General features: G+C 39.2%; 1 protein-coding gene across 3 annotated transcripts in view; it reads right to left on the bottom strand.

The window, feature by feature from the left end:
* The window catches only part of LOC121371904 (diacylglycerol kinase iota-like), a 314,790-nt gene that overhangs the window by 136,801 nt on the left and 157,268 nt on the right, over positions 1-20,721 (bottom strand). For 2 of the 3 annotated variants that reach the window (XM_041498140.1, XM_041498138.1), the window contains 3 exons: positions 9,752-9,857; positions 6,471-6,554; positions 1,197-1,247 (listed from right to left, as the gene is read on the bottom strand). In XM_041498140.1, the coding sequence (XP_041354074.1) occupies positions 1,197-1,247; positions 6,471-6,554; positions 9,752-9,857 (241 nt within the window). The remainder of the gene's footprint in view (positions 1-1,196; positions 1,248-6,470; positions 6,555-9,751; positions 9,858-20,721) is intronic. The other variant, XM_041498139.1, reaches the window with a different exon arrangement.

The raw sequence follows: 20,721 nt of genomic DNA, 5'->3' as shown, positions 1-20,721 counted from the left end.
CAGCCCTGGAAGTGGAGGTATGTGCCCAGGACAACGTGCTTGACATCATTGGATATAAACATGGAAATAAATTAAAATGTGCACAAATAAGGGTTAGTAGGTTAATTGAAGGTTAATGTAAGTAAAGCCACAACAGCACATATGTTGGAATGATGTCAAACTTGGTATGTAACAGGCCATAAATACATTGACGTCATCACAATACTAATAAAAAAACCAGCAGTTTCAGGTTGTGTTGCATGTCATGAAGGAAAGTTTGTTTTTCAACAACACCACTAGAGCACATTGATTTATTAATCATCGGCTATTGGATGACAAACATTTGGTAATTTGACAGTTATTTTTCCATTAGCAGCAAGGGATCTTTTATATGCGCCATTCCACAGACAGGATAGTACATGCCAAGGCCTTTGATATATCAGTTGTGGTGCCCTGGCTGGAATGAGAAATAGCTAAATAAGCCCACAGATCAATCCTAGACTGACCGCTTTACCATTGGGCTACGTCCTGCGCCACTACTGAATGAAGCCAAAAAGCCAACAGTTTCAGGTTGTGTTGCATATCATCATGTTACACAACTAAAACATTAAACATTAGGTCACGTAGGTTTAACCTTTCCTCAAAAATAACTGCAAAACCTTGCTACTTCTTTGTCCCTGCACTTATGGGTAATAACAATGGATGTATTATATATACACATGGTATGAGGAACACACCTGCATGACTGCAACAAAACCGGGGAGGGAGGACTGGATTGTTAGAGAACTACTGCTATTTTACACAGAGGTATAATGAAACCAACACCAACCTAAATGCGAACATGTTCACTATGTAGCCAGACTAACCGAATGCACGCACAGTGACTCCACCCTAAATATGAACATGTTCACTATGTACCCAGACTGTAACTGAATGCACAGTGACACCACTCTAAACATGTTCACTATATAGCCAGACTGTAACCCACCCTAAACATGAACATGTTCACTATATAGCCAGTCTGTAACCCACCCTAAATGTGAACATGTTCACTATGTAGCCAGACTGTAACCCACCCTAAATGTGAACATGTTCACTATGTAGCCAGACTGTAACTGAATGCACAGACAGCATAATGTGCACTAACATGAACATGTTCACTATGTAGCCAGACTATAACCGAACATATGGACAGCGTAATGAACACTAGATCTTACACAGTGGTAGTGACTACAACCGGAATCTGTGTTGACCGTCGCTCCTTCCAGCTGAAACAAAGCAGAGGTACTGAACACTCATTGTACTCAAAACTCAATGTACTCAACACTGATCATACTGAACATTCATTGTACTCAACACTCAATGTACTCAACACTGATCATACTGAACACGCATTGTACTCAACACTCAATATACTCAACACTGATCATACTGTACATTCACTGTACTCAACACTCAATGTACTCAACACTGAACATACTGAACACTCATTATTGTATTCAACACTCAATGTACTCAATACTGATCATACTGAACATTCATTGTACTAAACACTCAATGTATTCATCACTGATCATACTGAACATTCATTGTACTGAACACTCAATGTACTTAACACTCATCATTTTGAGTACAGTCATTGTACTCAACACTCACTGTACTCAACACCCATTGTACTTAACACTGATCATACTGAACAGTCATTGTACTCAACACTCACTGTACTCAACACCAACTGTACTCAACACCCACTGTACTCAACCACCAATGTACTCAACACTCACTGTGCTTAATATTCACTGTACTTAACATTCAATGTACTCAACACTCAATGTATTCAACACTGATTGTACTTAACTCACTGTACTCAACATCCATTGTACTCAACACCCATTGTACTCAACACCCACTGTGCACAGCACTCATTGTACTCAACACCCACTGTGCACAACACCCACTGTGCACAACACTCACTGTACACAACACTCACTGTACACAACACTCATTTTACTCAACACCCACTGTATTCAAAACTACTCCAGGCTCGGGCACAGGACTCAACGAATCTACATCAAGGGTAGTTTTTATAATTAATAAAATTACTAATGATAAGACACTTCATTTCAAATAATGGCAGTCCAAAACAAAAAGGTTGATTAAAGTATTTTTACACGAACCAGTCAAAACAATTATAGGAATATTAATATTTTTGGCATTTTGTTTGTATCCAGCTATTAAAATGGAGTTAAATGTTAATAAATATTTATAGACTATTTCAGAATAACAAGGAAAAAGATGTGAAAATTTTCATAAATCAGTTTATATTATTTTAAAATTAAAATTGTTGTTCAGCTGATGTTAAAATCTAAACTGTAGTTTGAACATGATTTTTGTTTGAGTGAAATATCCCATGTAGTTTATAGTGTGCAATAACTCGCCGTCATACACCCCATGTAGTTTATAGTGTGCAATAACTCGCCGTGAAATACCCCATGTAGTTTATCGTGTGCAATAACTTGTCGTGAAATACCCCATGTAGTTTATTGTGTGCAATAACTCGCCGTGAAATACCCCATGTAGTTTATTGTGTGCAATAACTCGCCGTGAAATACCCCATGTAGTTTATAATGTGCAATAACTTGCCGCGAAATACTCCATGTAGTTTATTGTGTGCAATAACTTGCCGTGAAATACCCCATGTAGTTTATTGTGTGCAATAACTTGCCGTGAAATACCACATGTAGTTTATAGTGTGCAATAACTTGCTGTTACATACCCCATGTAGTTTATTGTGTGCAATAACTTGCCGTGAAATACCCCATGTAGTTTATAGTGTGCAATATCTTGCCGTGAAATACCCCATGTAGTTTATTGTGTGCAATAACTTGCCGTGAAATACCCCATGTAGTTTATAGTGTGCAATAACTTGCCGCAAAATACTCCATGTAGTTTATTGTGTGTAATAACTTGCCGTGAAATACCCCATGTAGTTTATAGTGTGCAATAACTTGCCGCGAAAAACCCCATGTAGTTTATTGTGTGTAATAACTTGCCGTGAGCAATAACTTGCCGTGAAATACCCCATCTGGTTTATTGTGTGCAATAACTTGCCGTGAAATACCCCCATGTAGTTTATTGTGTGCAGTAACTCGCCGTCAAATACCCCATGTAGTTTATTGTGTGCAGTAACTCGCCGTCAAATACCCCATGTAGTTTATTGTGTGCAGTAACTCGCCGTCAAATACCCCATGTAGTTTATTGTGTGCAGTAACTCGCCGTCAAATACCCCATGTAGTTTATAGTGTGCAGTAACTCGCCGTCAAATACCCCATGTAGTTTATTGTGTGCAGTAACTCGCCGTCAAATACCCCATGTAGTTTATAGTGTGCAGTAACTCGCCGTCAAATACCCCATGTAGTTTATAGTGTGCAGTAACTCGCCGTCAAATACCCCATGTAGTTTATAGTGTGCAGTAACTCGCCGTCAAATACCCCATGTAGTTTATAGTGTGCAGTAACTCGCCGTCAAATACTCCATGTAGTTTATAGTGTGCAGTAACTCGCCGTCAAATACTCCATGTAGTTTATAGTGTGCAATAACTCGCCGTCAAATACTCCATGTAGTTTATAGTGTGCAATAACTCGCCGTCAAATACTCCATGTAGTTTATAGTGTGCAATAACTCGCCGTCAAATACTCTATGTAGTTTATAGTGTGCAATAACTCGCCGTCAAATACTCCATGTAGTTTATAGTGTGCAATAATTTGCCGTCAAATACCCCATGTAGTTTATAGTGTGCAATAACTCGCTGTGAAATACTCCATGTAGTTTATAGTGTGCAATAATTTGCCGTCAAATACCCCATGTAGTTTATAGTGTGCAATAACTCGCCGTCAAATACCCCATGTAGTTTATAGTGTGCAATAACTCGCCGTCAAATACCCCATGTAGTTTATAGTGTGCAATAACTCGCCGTCAAATACCCCATGTAGTTTATAGTGTGCAATAACTCGCCGTCAAATACTCCATGTAGTTTATAGTGTGCAATAACTCGCCGTCAAATACTCCATGTAGTTTATAGTGTGCAATAACTCGCCGTCAAATACTCCATGTAGTTTATAGTGTGCAATAACTCGCCGTCAAATACTCCATGTAGTTTATAGTGTGCAATAACTCGCCGTCAAATACTCCATGTAGTTTATAGTGTGCAATAACTCGCCGTGAAATACTCCATGTAGTTTATAATGTGCAATATCTTGCTGTGAAATACTCCATGTACTTTATAATGTGCAATAACTCGCTGTAGGACATTACTCTGATTACTGTGTACAACAAGCATTCTGAGAGTACTGCTAAAGCAATTAATACATGTCCCCTACCAAACACAATTTGTTTTATGTCCTATATTCAAGGGACATATAGTTGTGTAAAAAGTGGGTAAATTACCATCAAAGTTAAACTGATCAGTAACAGTACATGATAAAGGTATGTACAAAATGTTTATCTCAATATCTTCAGGCATGCAAAACACAAGTGCAGAATTAGTTCCTAAGTTCAAGGGCCATAACTCTGTCAAAAATGGGTAACAGCCATGAAACTCAAACTTAATCTGTAACAGTACATGATAAAGCTATACACAAAATTACAGGTCAATATCACAAGCCTTTAGCAAAAAAAAGTCCTGAAGACAAATTTTTTCACATATCCTAAGTTCAAGGGCCATAACTCTGTCAAAAATGGGTAAACTTCTATGAAAGCCACACGCGACCTGTAACAGTACATGATAAAACTATACACAAAATTTCAGGTCAATATCTCAAGGCTTTCTGAAAACAAAAGTCCTGAAGACAAATGTTCATATCTTCTGCGTTCAAGGACCGTAACTCCATCAAAAATGTGTAAATCGGTATGAAAGTCCAACTTGATCTGTAACAGTACGTGATAAAGCTATGCACAATATTCAATATCTTAAGGCATTAATGAAAAAACATCTAAAAAACTACATATGGGAAAGACGGACAGACGGACAGACAGACAGACAGACCTCCAATAAGATTGGTGGCCTGACTCGGGATGGGGGGGGGGGGGGGGGGGGTGTAGAGTTGAAAATGGGCAGAATTTTTAAAATAGCAATTAGTAAAAAGGTTAATAGAATAAATAAAAAAATAAAAAGAATTGACTGCTCGGCTGAATATTTATATAATTTGGAGCATTTTAGAAGGACAGTCCAAAATTAAATCAGAGAAAAAAAGAGAGCATCGGACTATTTAATATTATTAAAAAAGAAGAAGTAATTTCGACATCAAATTTTGAACGCAGATCTAAAAGTTTAAAGTCCGATCGATATGTCCACGTGAGTGGCCTTGTTAAGGCCGTTTTGGGTGCACAGCTTAAAGGGACGAGATGGGTTGCATCCCGTCAAGAAAACCCCTAGATTGAGTCGATAGACGTTGAAGGTGTAGTGCTGTGCTGAAATACAGATCTTGAGAAGCCGGATCCGTCTGAACGAGAGAGAGTATCAGATTAGGGTATAGTCCAGTCGTCATGGGCTGGTAAGTGAGGCGGACAGGCCTAATTCCGGAGGATATGAGATGGTATCACTATAAAGCAAGGTAAAGTCTAGAAAAAGAGTAGTGGGGGCCGACCCCGCTTCCTATTTCTTCTTAGAGTGGGGCGGTCAATCTTCCAGTGCTGCTAGGACAGGCTTGGACATGTAGAGACTAAACGTGAACAACCATGGCATTCTGCAGAATGGCCATCATACGAGTCATGAAAAAAACAAGTCGACAGTCAGACGGAGAAATGACGTGGAGGCAAGGAATCTCGCTAAAAAAGAATCCAACCTGGTGGTGCAGGCTGTCGAAACGAGAAGCGTTCCAGCATTCAATCAGTTCCAATGGCCGCATACATCCCAGTAGAAAACTTCATTTCGCTGACAAAAACAACGAAATGAAGGATCCCCAAGTCGAGCACACAAAAGCACGTGCAGTGTGCACAAGCGAAACAAACACGTCTTGCCGCGTGGAGCTCCAGACTGGGAATGCCTCCGGGACTAATAATACATTACTTCAACATGAAGTTTTACAATCTATTGATGTCCATAGATAGCATTATAAAATAACATTAAAACACTAACTTCCTCTAACTTAATACAAACCATCATCAATTTATTAATAAAAAGTATTTTCATTTGAGTTCCAAGAATTATTTAGTAATAAGCATTCAGACCCCTGGATTATTTTGTAATAAACATTCCGACATACTGAATAAATCATGTTCCCCTCCCTATACGCATTAGAGTTTGTCTCCAGATTTTAGATGAGGAATGAATATTCCATGCTCACTAGAGTTTGCCTACTGATCTATAGTGAGAAGGAGTTCAGATGAGTAATGAATATTCACCAGACAGTCGAGTTCCCCTCCCCATACCCACTAAAGTTTGCCTACTGATCTATAATGAGAAGGAGTTCAGATGTGTAATGAATATTCACCAGACAGTCGAGTTCCATCGCATAGCAATAGTCGCCTGATGCATTCGTCTCCACCCACAGATGTTCGCTATTGATCGCGTGCTCCTGTGGAAGACAGATTCACATTTAAACGATCAATCAATACATAATACATGTAATGTGACAGTTAGCATTTAAAAGTACATATAACACTTCATCCCAATTACAAATCATGCAGTGTGAGTCAAACGAACATATTCATTCCATAGCGGGGTAAACAAAGCAGTCACTTTACGTCAGTGTTCGTCCTGGTTTACGATGTAATATACAACAGGCTACAGCATTGTAATAAATGTGGTTTACGATGTAATATACAACAGGCTACAGCATTGTAATAAATGTGGTTTACGATGTAATATACAACAGGCTACAGCATTGTAATAAATGTGGTTTACGATGTAATATACAACAGGCTACAGCATTGTAATAAATGTGGTTTACGATGTAATATACAACAGGCTACAGCATTGTAATAAATGTGGTTTACGATGTAATATACAACAGGCTACAGCATTGTAATAAATGTGGTTTACGATGTAATATACAACAGGCTACAGCATTGTAATAAATGTGGTTTACGATGTAATATACAACAGGCTACAGCATTGTAATAAATGTGGTTTACGATGTAATATACAACAGGCTACAGCATTGTAATAAATGTGGTTTACGATGTAATATACAACAGGCTACAGCATTGTAATAAATGTGGTTTACGATGTAATATACAACAGGCTACAGCATTGTAATAAATGTGGTTTACGATGTAATATACAACAGGCTACAGCATTGTAATAAATGTGGTTTACGATGTAATATACAACAGGCTACAGCATTGTAATAAATGTGGTTTACGATGTAATATACAACAGGCTACAGCATTGTAATAAATGTGGTTTACGATGTGGAGAATTTAGTTTGGAAACATACAGCCAGATCCAATTGATCTTCACCACACATTCAATAAAGGTTAAAGTAATGCTGGGATTACCGGTTGACTAGATTTATTATGAAACATATTTGACAAATTCATCTTTGATTCACTATACTGATTAAGCAAATGAGGAATGAAGCCATGATATAAAAATAATCATGTAGAAGTGAAATTGCAAGGAAAAAAAGTTTTGTTTAATGACACCACTAGAGCATGTTGATTAATTAATCATCAGCTATTGGATGTCAAACCTTTGGTAATTGTGACATGCTGTCATCAGAGGAAACCCGCTTTATTTTTCCTAATGCAGCAAGGGATATTTTATATGCACTTTCCCATAGACAGGAAAGCACATACCATGGCCTTTGACCAGTTGTGGTGCACTGGTTGGAACCAGTGAGGTGGTTCGATCCTGCGATACAAACACCACAAGTGAGCACTCAACCAACTGAGGTAAATCGTGACACGTGACACTGCAAGACTTAAAGCTTTGAGGTTTGGTTCTGAATGTGGAGGATTAGTTCATTCCATCAATAGCTGCAAAACCAATTGAACACATGTTTATTTTCTACTCAGTATAAACGCATCTCCTACAATACTGCAAAACCAATTGAATACATGTTGATTTTCTACTCAGTATAAACGCATCTCCTACAATACTGCAAAACCAATTGAATACATGTTGATTTTCTACTCAGTATAAACGCATCTCCTACAATACTGCCTGTTAAAGAAGTCCCATTGAAAAACAATTTTCTATTTAAAAACATCAATACATCGAGGAATATCGAACCAACATGTATGTTCTCTTACTGAAATGTGACACTTAAAAAGAAAATGGCTTCTAAGAATGTTGTCAAACTAAAACATGGCACTTTCTGAAAGTGGCCAATAACTTGTACCAAGAGGATGCCTAGTTAGACATGTCCATTGTGGGCCGTTAATCAATTTGGCAGGAGATAATTGCTATTCACTAGCTTGTAGTGGGACACTCGAGTACCGCTGCTAATCAATAGTGATGCAAGTGATCTGGTGTGGGTCATCCTCGAGGGAACAACAGCCTTCACAGAGCCAGGCAGCTCACTTGACGGGTGCTCACAAACCACTTGATACACGGTGCAAACGACTTGATACACGACACAAACGACTTGATACAAGATACAAACAACTTGATACACAACACAATTACTTGATATATGACGCAGATGACTTGATACACAACACAGATTACTTGATTCACAACACAAATGACTTGATACACGACGCAAATGACTTGATACATGATACAAATGACTTGATACACAACCTAAACAACTTAATACACAACGCAAATGACTTGATACACGACACAAACAATGATGCCAGAGTTTAACAATGGCCTCAATACAGTTCAAGTTCAAGTCTTATACAATAATCTTTAATCCACAGAGGCTGAATATTATCTCCAATATCTTTACTAAAAATTCAAAAGCTTTTATCCTGAATAGCCTAAATAAAACTCAAAGCTCATATTATGAAAACCTATACTAAAAACCAAAAGCTCTTATCTCAAATTCCTATATTAAACTACCTAAGCTCACATCTTAAATATTTAACTAGGATTTCTAAGTTCATCATTATCTTGAATATCTTTATTGAAAACTCACAATTCAAAGTTTATATTTTGAATATCTTTATTAAAAACCCACAATTCAAAGTTTATATTTTGAATATCTTTATTGAAAACTCACAATTCAAAGTTTATATTTTGAATATCTTTATTAAAAACCCACAATTCAAAGTTTATATTTTGAATATCTTTATTAAAAACCCACAATTCAAAGTTTATATTTTGAATATCCTTATTGAAAACCCACAATTCAAAGTTTATATTTTGATTATTCATACTGCTGACAAGACAGCACATATCATGGCCTTTGATATATCAATTGTGTGGTACTGGTTTGGATGAATGAAAATTTAAGAGTCCACTGAGGAGATTCAATCCTAGGACCCATCAAATCTGAGGTGAGTGCTCTACTACAACAGTACACCCAGCCTAACTGACATGATGAAAACTCGGCAAGATGCAATATCCAATATCCAGCGTTGAAGTGAGCACTATGTTAACTATAACAGAACTGAAAGAGACCTTTGTCACATCTCATAAAGATAAACAGTCAGATCCACAAATAAGTGAACACAAATAGGCCTGGCCATATGCAAACAGTTAATAACAAGGTAATTTTAATTTTCGCCATCAACTCAACATTTAAATTCACAAATAATTACACACAAATATTGCTGGCCATACACAAACGGCTACTAATAAAGTGATTTTAATTCTCACCGTCCAGTCGACATTTGAGTGGATGTCTCTCTTTTTGAAGTTGTGTTCTGCATGACTCGGGTGTAAGTAGTTCGTATGACTTAAAGTGCTCTTGGCTATTGCTTTCCTGGAAGATAAAACAATACAAAAGTAAGAAAGCTGTGTCATTAGAAAACAAAGTAAGTAAGTGTGTGAGTATTAGCAGTGTCATGGTACAATAGGTTGATGATACGATACATATTTCTGGGGCGTAGCCAGAGAGGAAAAAACGCTAAGGCAAACCCAGACCTGTAAAATAAAAATCAGTGTCATGGGAAAAATTAAATAAATCTGGTGAAATTTCAGATGAGGCAAGCACCTCATCTGCTTCATGCTGGCTATAGTATTGTATTTATAACATCTACCTCATGATATAGTAAGTATAACAATATAAAATATATATTAAAATAATACTGTATTGTAATTAATGTGATTAAAAAAACCACATGCAAGTAATTTGTGAGATTCTTTGCTTTTTCAAAAACAGAAAACAAAATGTACATTGATTTTTCATTAGTCATCAAAATAATGTGCATCTACAAGAACTTAAAACCATATATAAACCAAGACAAACATAAACATTCACACTGGTATAATAATCTCTTTATACAACATGGCTGGGGGGGGGGGGGAACTCTTGTTATTAAAACAAAACACAAAACAAAGCTCACCTCTCAATCCTCCCTAAAAACATTTCCATCAATATTATTAAGCATATAGCCCACTAGACCACACAACTGACTGAACTTGTACACTACACACAATTACAGCACTTTAGCCCACTAGACCACACAACTGACTGAACTTGTACACTACACACAAATACAGCACTTTAGCCCACTAGACCACACAACTGACTGAACTTGTACACTACACACAATTACAGCACTTTAGCCCACTAGACCACACAACTGACTTTAGCCCACTAGACCACATAACTGACTGAACTTGTACACTATATACAATTACAGCACTTTAGCCCACTAGACCACACAACTGACTGAACTTGTACACTATATACAATTACAGCACTTTAGCCCACTAGACCACACAACTGACTCAACTTGTACACTATATACAATTACAGCACTTTAGCCCACTACACCACACAACTGACTCAACTTGTACACTATATACAATTACAGCACTTTAGCCCACTAAACCACACAACTGACTGAACTTGTACACTATATACAATTACAGCACTTTAGCCCACTAGACCACACAACTGACTGAACTTGTACACTATATACAATTACAGCACTTTAGCCCACTAGACCACACAACTGACTGAACTTGTACACTATATACAATTACAGCACTTTAGCCCACTAGACCACACAACTGACTCAACTTGTATACTATACACAATTACAGCACTTTAGCCCACAAAACTGACTGAACTTGTACACTATATACAATTACAGCACTTTAGCCCACTAGACCACACAACTGACTCAACTTGTATACTATACACAATTACAGCACTTTAGCCCACAAAACTGACTGAACTTGTACACTATATACAATTACAGCACTTTAGCCCACTAGACCACACAACTGACTGAACTTGTACACTATATACAATTACAGCACTTTAGCCCACACAACTGACTGAACTTGCACACTATATACAATTACAGCACTTTAGTCCACTAGACCACACAACTGACTGAACTTGTACACTATATACAATTACAGCACTTTAGTCCACTACTTAACCATTAATTACCTCCCTCAGTCAATGACCAACCTGACCATGTGCACCAGTAATAATTGGCCAGAATAATTCCTTGTACAAACATCTGGCATGGCAAACATGCAACTTCCAATAACTATAACTGTGGGGGCAAAGCAGGCACTTTCTTTGCTCTTGGATATAATTTGTGGCATATCAAAGACACACTAAATGCATACTGCATTGTCTTAAAGAAAACGATTACCACTTTTCATTGTGCTATCATTATACTGTGCTATCACTACACTGTGCTATCACTACACTGTGCTATCACTACACTGTGCTATCACTACACTGTGCTATCACTACACTGTGCTATCACTACAGTGCTATCACTACACTGTGCTATCATTACACCCACAATGTAGTGAAACAAGTCAGTGTAAACAACAGAATAAAATTATTAGTTCTACAGTGAAACCTCAATAATCCGGACAGTATGGGTTTTTTTTAAATGTCCGGACCAACGAATTTCCGGAGTACTGAATCTTCCATAGAGTAATCTCCCTTGAATTACAAACCACTAATAAAAAAGTACAAAAATATAAAATTCAACTACACATTTTATTTTTAAAACATACATTGTATACAGTACACATGCTAACCACCCCCGGGAGTAGGCAAAATCAGTGATGTTTATTTTTTCTCCCAGATTTTTGGCTTTTTCTATTAACATTTGATCGTTAATAGCTGCATTTTTGCTAGACATGTCACTTAACCATAAGTACAACGCCTCGTCTAACTTTTGGTTCTTGGCATTTCGAGCCCGTGAGAGTGACGCTTCGTCCTCTGCAATCTTCAGCCATTTTTCTTTATTTTTGAGAATGTCACCAATCGTTGATTTTCTGATTTCGTGACCAAAGGTGTTACCAAAATGTTTTGACATTCTGTCTAGACTGGCTTTCGTATTCGTTAGTTTGTACTGACATATTTCTCGTTTCTCAAATGCTGTAATTTCGTGACGTTTTCGTTTTTTCTGTTGGCTAGCCATGACAATAAAAAGCGATTGGGAACTGGGAAACTCTTTTTACGTGCCCCTATCCACAAGGGTTCAGGCACGCCCACCCCGGATTCAGCCTCTGACTGCGCCAGTGACCGACTCCGGGGCGGGAGGGGGGGGGGGGGGGGTAAGTGTGTGAAAGAGATGAAGGTGACAATTTTTAATAGTGTGGTAAGACCACTTAAAAACAGAGCCAAAGTTAAAAATAATTTGGGATCTATCATTACATATGTTTATATTTATATTAATATAAAAGCACCATAGTTATAATTAAACCTATAACATTCTATTGTTTTATAATATAATTAGTAGGTGCATAATTATAGTTAAATTTTCAATCGGGCAGTTCAAAAATAATATATACTATACTTATACATTTAATAATAATATCTATACACATATATATATATATATATATATTTTATTTTTTTCTTAATTTTATTATTTAACTTTAGCCCTAGAGGTAAAAGGATTCGCAAAGGGGGGAACCCAGCGCCACCGAGCAGTCCGGCGTTCCAACAGGCGGGGGCCCAATAAGGTAGATCGGGATTTCCATGGGGAGGCCTCCTAACAGGCATCCCTACCGGCCCAAACCGCCAACGCCCTATCGCACCCAAATATGCACCCTACCACGGCGTCCCCCCCCCCCCCCCCCCCCCCCCCCCCCCCAGATTATCCATATAACGCAGATGGGCCGTATTTAAATGAGATGAGTGGTATGATATAATGATATATGAAAATAACCCGCGAGCCGCCGTCTGGTGTGGTTGTGAAACGTATTAGAAGTCACTGGTGTTGATGATTGACGGGTGGATTGATCCTGTTCTTGGAGTGAGGTGCCCTCGCCGTTCTCCTCAAGCATTCGTGAGCTCTACACCCCAAGGGGTGCGCCACCTAAACGGATGACAAATGTCATTGCTATATAATCCTCGGTGTCACCCAAGTAACCACTTATTCGTTAAGTGGGTGGCTCCGAGTACCGGTCAGGTTTTTTTTATTTGTATATATACAATTGACCGATCAAATTAATACCGTTTAAGCGATTTGTGTCAAAGTAACATCCACGGATGTTTTATGCAATCTCCAGTTGATTACTGTTGCTCAAACCAGCATTCCCAAGCATAGACAATTCCTATTAATTAACTGTTCAAAGGCATGTGTTAACGACCGCAGATAAGTGAACACTACGCAGCCACGCTTCAAACAAAACCCAGGTGTGATACCCTGTGCAGCCATGTTGGCGGCTACGGTTCACACAACAATGGTGCAGTTACTAATTAATCTGCGATCAAACGATTTCAAGTTCTTAAATGGCCTCCGGTTAAACGAAGCATTAAGCTGTTATTTTTTACAGTTCGTTTTGAATAATGGCCGTCCGGTTCCGGAAGCCGAATTTCTGGATTAACGAACACATTTACAACATAAGAAGTTCGTTTTTTGGTTTTGCTGTCCGTAAGGCGGGGTTTCCGGACTACTGGAGTCCGGATTATCGAGATTTCACTGTACATCAAAACGAAAAACATATATTTTTATGCTTTTATTGCTAATATTTTTAAAATATACTTGGTGCCACATTATATAAAACTGTTATACAAACATTCATTCTTTAAAAACTCATGAGTGAAAAATGGCACTCAAAAAAATATGAAAGAAGGGGGAAATGGCACTCCTCAAAATATTGAAGAAGGGAAAATGGCACTTGATAAAATATTAAAGGAGAAAATAGCACTCCTCAAAATGTTGAAGAAGGGGAAAATGGCACTCTTATTGTTGAAGGAGAAAATGGCACTCCTCAAAATGTTAAAGGGAAAAATGGCACTCCTCAAAATTTTGAAGATGGGGTAAACTGCAGTCCTTAATTTGTCCTTAATTTGTTGAAGGAGAAAATGGCACTCCTTAAAATGTTAACGATAGGGCAAAGTGCAGTCTTTAATTTGTTGAGGGAGTAAATGGCACTCCTTAAAATATCGAAGAGGGGAAATGACTCTTTAAACCCTTTTTTAATTTTTAATTGGATAATATGGCAGTGCTTAAAATATTAAAGAAGGGTAAATCTTAACTGTTTCACATCTTATAAAAGAAATTGTTATATTGTACTGAGATCTCAATGCCAGTAAGAGACACATTCATGTAAAACCAACTATGACATTTTTCTCCTTGTTTTTTCTCTTCAACATAATGGCAGATGAGTAAGGGCTGACCAACTTGGCTCTCAAACCCTACATCCGATTGGCTTACAGCAAATGGAGAGCTCGCCAGAAGGAAGCTGGTACAGACTCTATCGACAGCCTCTGATAGCCGCTTTGTAATGCACAGTTGGCAGTACATGAGAAGTACAAATATTTGAGCAGAGAACTGATCCTGCTTTTCCAGGCTGGAGTGATTGCTTGGGGAACACGGTACATGATAAACCAACACCTCCCAGCTCACCATGTTTACAATTCATTATCATCTTCAATAATTCTCTGCAGGGCAATAACAATCTCAAATAGTGGCAATATCAACACGGATATTTGTACAGACATGAGAACATGGGCTTCCCACAGAGTCTACCAGCATGGCAAGGGCTTCCCACAGAGTCTACCAGTGTGGCAAGGGCTTCCCACAGAGTCTACCAGCGTGGCAAGGGCTTCCCACACAGTCTACCAGCGTGGCAAGGGCTCCCCACACAGTCTACCAGCGTGGCAAGGGCTCCCCACACAGTCTACCAGCGTGGCAAGGGCTTCCCACACAGTCTACCAGCGTGGCAAGGGCTTCCCACAGAGTCTACCAGCGTGGCAAGGGCTTCCCACACAGTCTACCAGCGTGGCAAGGGCTCCCCACACAGTCTACCAGCGTGGCAAGGGCTCCCCACACAGTCTACCAGCGTGGCAAGGGCTTCCCACACAGTCTACCAGCGTGGCAAGGGCTTCCCACACAGTCTACCAGCGTCGCAAGGGCTCCCCACACAGTCTACCAGCGTGGCAAGGGCTTCCCACACAGTCTACCAGCGTGGTAAGGGCTTCCCACAGTCTACCAGCGTGGCAAGGGCTTCCCACACAGTCTACCAGCATGGCAAGGGCTTCCCACACAGTCTACCAGCGTGGCAAGGGCTTCCCACACAGTCTACCAGCGTGGCAAGGGCTTCCCACACAGTCTACCAGTGTCGCAAGGGCTCCCCACACAGTCTACCAGCGTGGCAAGGGCTTCCCACACAGTCTACCAGCGTGGCAAGGGCTTCCCACAGTCTACCAGCGTGGCAAGGGCTTCCCACACAGTCTACCAGTGTGGCAAGGGCTTTCCACAGTCTACCAGTGTGGCAAGGGCTTGCCACAGTCTACCAGTGTGGCAAGGGCTTTCCACAGAGTCTACCAGTGTGGCAAGGGCTTTCCACAGAGTCTACCAGTGTGGCAAGGGCTTTCCACACAGTCTACCAGTGTGGCAAGGGCTTTCCACACAGTCTACCAGTGTGGCAAGGGCTTCCCACACAGTCTACCAGTGTGGCAAGGGCTCCCCACACAGTCTACCAGCGTGGCAAGGGCTTCCCACACAGTCTACCAGCGTGGCAAGGGCTCCCCACACAGTCTACCAGCGTGGCAAGGGCTTTCCACACAGTCTACCAGCGTGGCAAGGGCTTCCCACACAGTCTACCAGTGTGGCAAGGGCTTTCCACAGTCTACCAATGTGGCAAGGGCTTGCCACAGTCTACCAGTGTGGCAAGGGCTTTCCACAGAGTCTACCAGTGTGGCAAGGGCTTTCCACAGAGTCTACCAGTGTGGCAAGGGCTTTCCACAGTCTACCAGTGTGGCAAGGGCTTGCCACAGTCTACCAGCGTGGCAAGGGCTCCCCACACAGTCTACCAGTGTGGCAAGGGCTTTCCACACAGTCTACCAGCGTGGCAAGGGCTTCCCACACAGTCTACCAGTGTGGCAAGGGCTTTCCACAGTCTACCAGTGTGGCAAGGGCTTGCCACAGTCTACCAGTGTGGCAAGGGCTTTCCACAGAGTCTACCAGTGTGGCAAGGGCTTTCCACAGAGTCTACCAGTGTGGCAAGGGCTTTCCACACAGTCTACCAGTGTGGCAAGGGCTTCCCACACAGTCTACCAGTGTGGCAAGGGCTTTCCACACAGTCTACCAGTGTGGCAAGGGCTTTCCACACAGTCTACCAGTGTGGCAAGGGCTTGGTAATCAGCATCAGATATACCACTTTAATTCTCATACATGGGTACTATAGCTATACCACATTATACAATCTATATACCACTTTAATTCTCATACATGGGTACTATAGCTATAAAAACTGTAATTCAAATCACACTCAGTTATAATAGTTATATATATGGTGAAGCTAGTTCTAGTATTAGCAGTGACTGGTGGAGACTGGTGGTGGACTGCCCCTGGTTACAAAACGTGTTTGCCACTTGTGTACAGAAGAAAGAAATGTTTTATTTAACACAGAAGAGCCGTCTCACTGATTGAAACTGATGACGATTATAGCCGCGTATGGGCTGGCAATTGGCAACATAGACCCATACCTTAGGACAAGTCCATCGCAGAAGAGCGGTCTTCCAAGACACTTAACAGATACATATTTCTCGTAATCCCATTTGAACAATGAGAAAATCCAATATAGGACCCACATTCTGTTCTCTTCATTGGTATATTTGAAGTCTTATCAGCTGCCAGCACACAAATGAACATTATTTAATTATCTCAAAATAGGAATTTGCTGATATTCTCAAATTACCTAAATGTTCCATGAGATATACAGAGAGAAAGACAAAAATCCCATTTCACTGGCTAACTCATATTTAATAAATCAGTTATTCACAATTTTCATCGCTAGTTAACATGATCTATAAATTGCCTCTGATAATTTCCAATTTACAGCTGTGTCAGGTTGAAACAGTTTGCTCACTGTGGCTAAGTCAAGCATCCAACAGCCTATGTGGACTTTTACGCTGGGGTGTCGTTCAACATTCGTTCGTTCGTTCGTTCGTTCGTTCGTTCACTCATTCAAGTCAACCAGTTTTTGACACCGCTCAGAGTCCGGGTGAGTGACCGTCAGCTAACACCAATAACATGTAGTCAACTGGTATGTGCTGTTCTGTCTATGTGAAAGCCAGACCTGTATAAATTGCACAAATAATAATAATACAGTTTCGTTTGACATCACAAATTACGGTTGAGTATTTTCTCTATGATCCGGTAATATAGTCTGATTTGACATCACAAATTATGGTTGAGTGTTTTCTCTATGATCCGGAAATACAGTCTGATTTGACATCACAAATTACGGTTGAGTTTCTTCTCTATGATCCGGAAATACAGTCTGATTTGACAGCACAAATTACGGTTGAGTATCTTCTCTATGATCCGGAAATACAGTCTGATTTGACATCACAAATTACGGTTGAGTATCTTCTCTATGATCCGGAAATACAGTCTGATATGACATCACAAATTACGTTTGAGTATCTTCTCTATGATCCGGAAATACAGTCTGATTTTACATCACAAATTACGGTTGAGTATCTTCTCTATGATCCGGAAATACAGTCTGATTTTACATCACAAATTACGGTTGAGTATCTTCTCTATGATCAGTCCTAATGATGAATGTTTTTTAGTTTCAATTAAAGTCACACACCCAGCTTTTTAAACACTACTACATATTTTTCACTATTAGAACCATTTTAATAACTGCTTACATTTTATTGTTTAATTATTCTTTTCCAAAAATACAGTTTCTGTTTGTAATACCACGAAAAAAAGCATTTTTTTAAATTCTAAAAATGCATATACCTCTGAGAAGTAAAAGTTATGAAGGGTATTTACCCCATTTCAATGTCATAGAATCTTGTTTCACTTTGTTTTAACGTAATTCTGGTGTGTTACAGGTGTGTAGATTAACCAAACGTTGTGTCCATTTTCACAGGTTGACACTACCCAAACAAAAATGCATGCTTGCGGCTAGGTTGTTGCAAGGTAGTTACAAGGTTGTTACAAGGTAGTACAAGCAATGCAAGCTATTTGCAAGTTAACATTTAGCTCGTGTAAGGTAGTCAGTATTTCTGCAAGCTTGCCGCATGCATGTTTTCATTTGTGAAAGCATGCGCAAGCTTGCTGCATGCATATCTTCAACTGTGCAAGCTTCCCGCAAGCATGTTTTCATTTTTGCTAGCTTGCTGCAAGCATATCTTCAAATGTGCAAGCTTCCCGCAGCATGTTTTCATTTTGCAAGCTTGCTGCATGCATATCTTCAACTGTGCAAGCTTCCCACAAGCATGTTTTCATTTTTGCTAGCTTGCTGCAAGCACATCTTCAAATGTGCAAGCTTCCCGCAGCATGTTTTCATTTTGTAAGCTTGCTGCATGCATATCTTCAACTGTGCAAGCTTCCTGCAAGCATGTTTTCATTTTTGCAAGCTTGCTGCATGTATATCTTCAACTGTGAAAGCATGTCTACACTTGTGGAGAAAAAGCTAAGTCCAAATCATTTTCATGGTTATTGTTTTTAATTCATAACTTCTCATATGATTTATCAAATTCAGTGGGAACAGTGGCTAAACAACCAAACATACATGTAACATATTTAGATAGTATTTACAATAATAATTAAAACAAAATTAATATTAATACATACGAATGATAATACAATATGGTTAAAACAGAATCATCTTGTAATGATTGGATTTTCAATTGGCAGAAAGCTTGTTGCAAGCGTGCGGGTAGCTCGTCGCAAGCTTGTGGGAAGCTCGTCGCAAGCATGCGGGTAGCTCATCGCAAGCTTGCAGGAAGCTTGTCGCAAGGATGTAAAAAGGTTCCAAATACTAGCTTAAACCGAACAAGCTTCCACGAATCTCGTTGCAAGCGTGCGGGAAGCTCGTCGCAAGCTTGCGGGAAGCTCGTCGCAAGCGTGCGGGAAGCTAGTCGCAAGCTTGCGGGAAGCTCATAGCAAGCTTGCGGGAAGCTTGTCGCAAGGTTGTAAAAAGGTTCCAAATACTAGCTCGAAACGCGGTAGTTACTACCATGTAAAATATGCTTGTACAACTTTGCTATTTATTAAGCTTGCAATTTTTGTTTGGGTAGGGTCTGTGACTTTAAAAACAAAAGCTTATGCAAACCAAAATAAATTATCAATTGTAAAGACACCGACATCAGTAATAAATATATATATATATAAATTATATATAAATTATATATATATATATATATATATATATATACATACATATATATATATACCATTTATTTTAGTTCAAACATTAAACTTGTTATTTCATATCAAAAATATTTAACTTGACACAGTGGTTTTGTGTGCAATGACACTGCATACATGTATATTTACTTGTAAGACAAAAATCATGTTTCCTGACAACAAACCGTGTCACATTTCTCACCAATGACACTGCATACATGTATATTTACTTGTAAGACAAAAATCATGTTTCCTGACAACAAACCGTGTCACATTTCTCACCAATGACACTGCATACATGTATATTTACTTGTAAGACAAAAATCATGTTTCCTGACAACAAACCGTGTCACATTTCTCACCAATGACACTGCATACATGTATATTTACTTGTAAGACAAAAATCATGTTTCCTGACAACAAACCGTGTCACATTTCTCACCAATGACACTGCATACATGTATATTTACTTGTAAGACAAAAATCATGTTTCCTGACAACAAACCGTGTCACATTTCTCACCAATGACACTGCATACATGTATATTTACTTGTAAGACAAAAATCATGTTTCCTGACAACAAACCATGTCACATTTCTCACCAATGACACTGCATACATGTATATTTACTTGTAAGACAACAATCATGTTTCCTGACAACAAACCGTGTCACATTTCTCACCAATGACACTGCATACATGTATATTTACTTGTAAGACAAAAATCATGTTTCCTGACAACAAACCATGTCACATTTCTCACCAATGACACTGCATACATGTATATTTACTTGTAAGACAAAAATCATGTTTCCTGACAACAAACCGTGTCACATTTCTCACCAATGACACTGCATTCATGTATATTTACTTGTAAGACAAAAATCATGTTTCCTGACAACAAACCGTGTCACATTTCTCACCAATGACACTGCATTCATGTATATTTACTTGTAAGACAAAAATCATGTTTCCTGACAACAAACCGTGTCACATTTCTCACCAATGACACTGCATTCATGTATATTTACTTGTA

Source organism: Gigantopelta aegis, chromosome 4 (genome assembly GCF_016097555.1).
Source record: "Gigantopelta aegis isolate Gae_Host chromosome 4, Gae_host_genome, whole genome shotgun sequence".
In the NCBI taxonomy this organism is placed as follows: domain Eukaryota; kingdom Metazoa; phylum Mollusca; class Gastropoda; order Neomphalida; family Peltospiridae; genus Gigantopelta; species Gigantopelta aegis.
The sequence above is the reverse complement of the archived record's forward strand: the minus strand, read 5'-3'. Positions and strand labels throughout refer to the sequence as shown.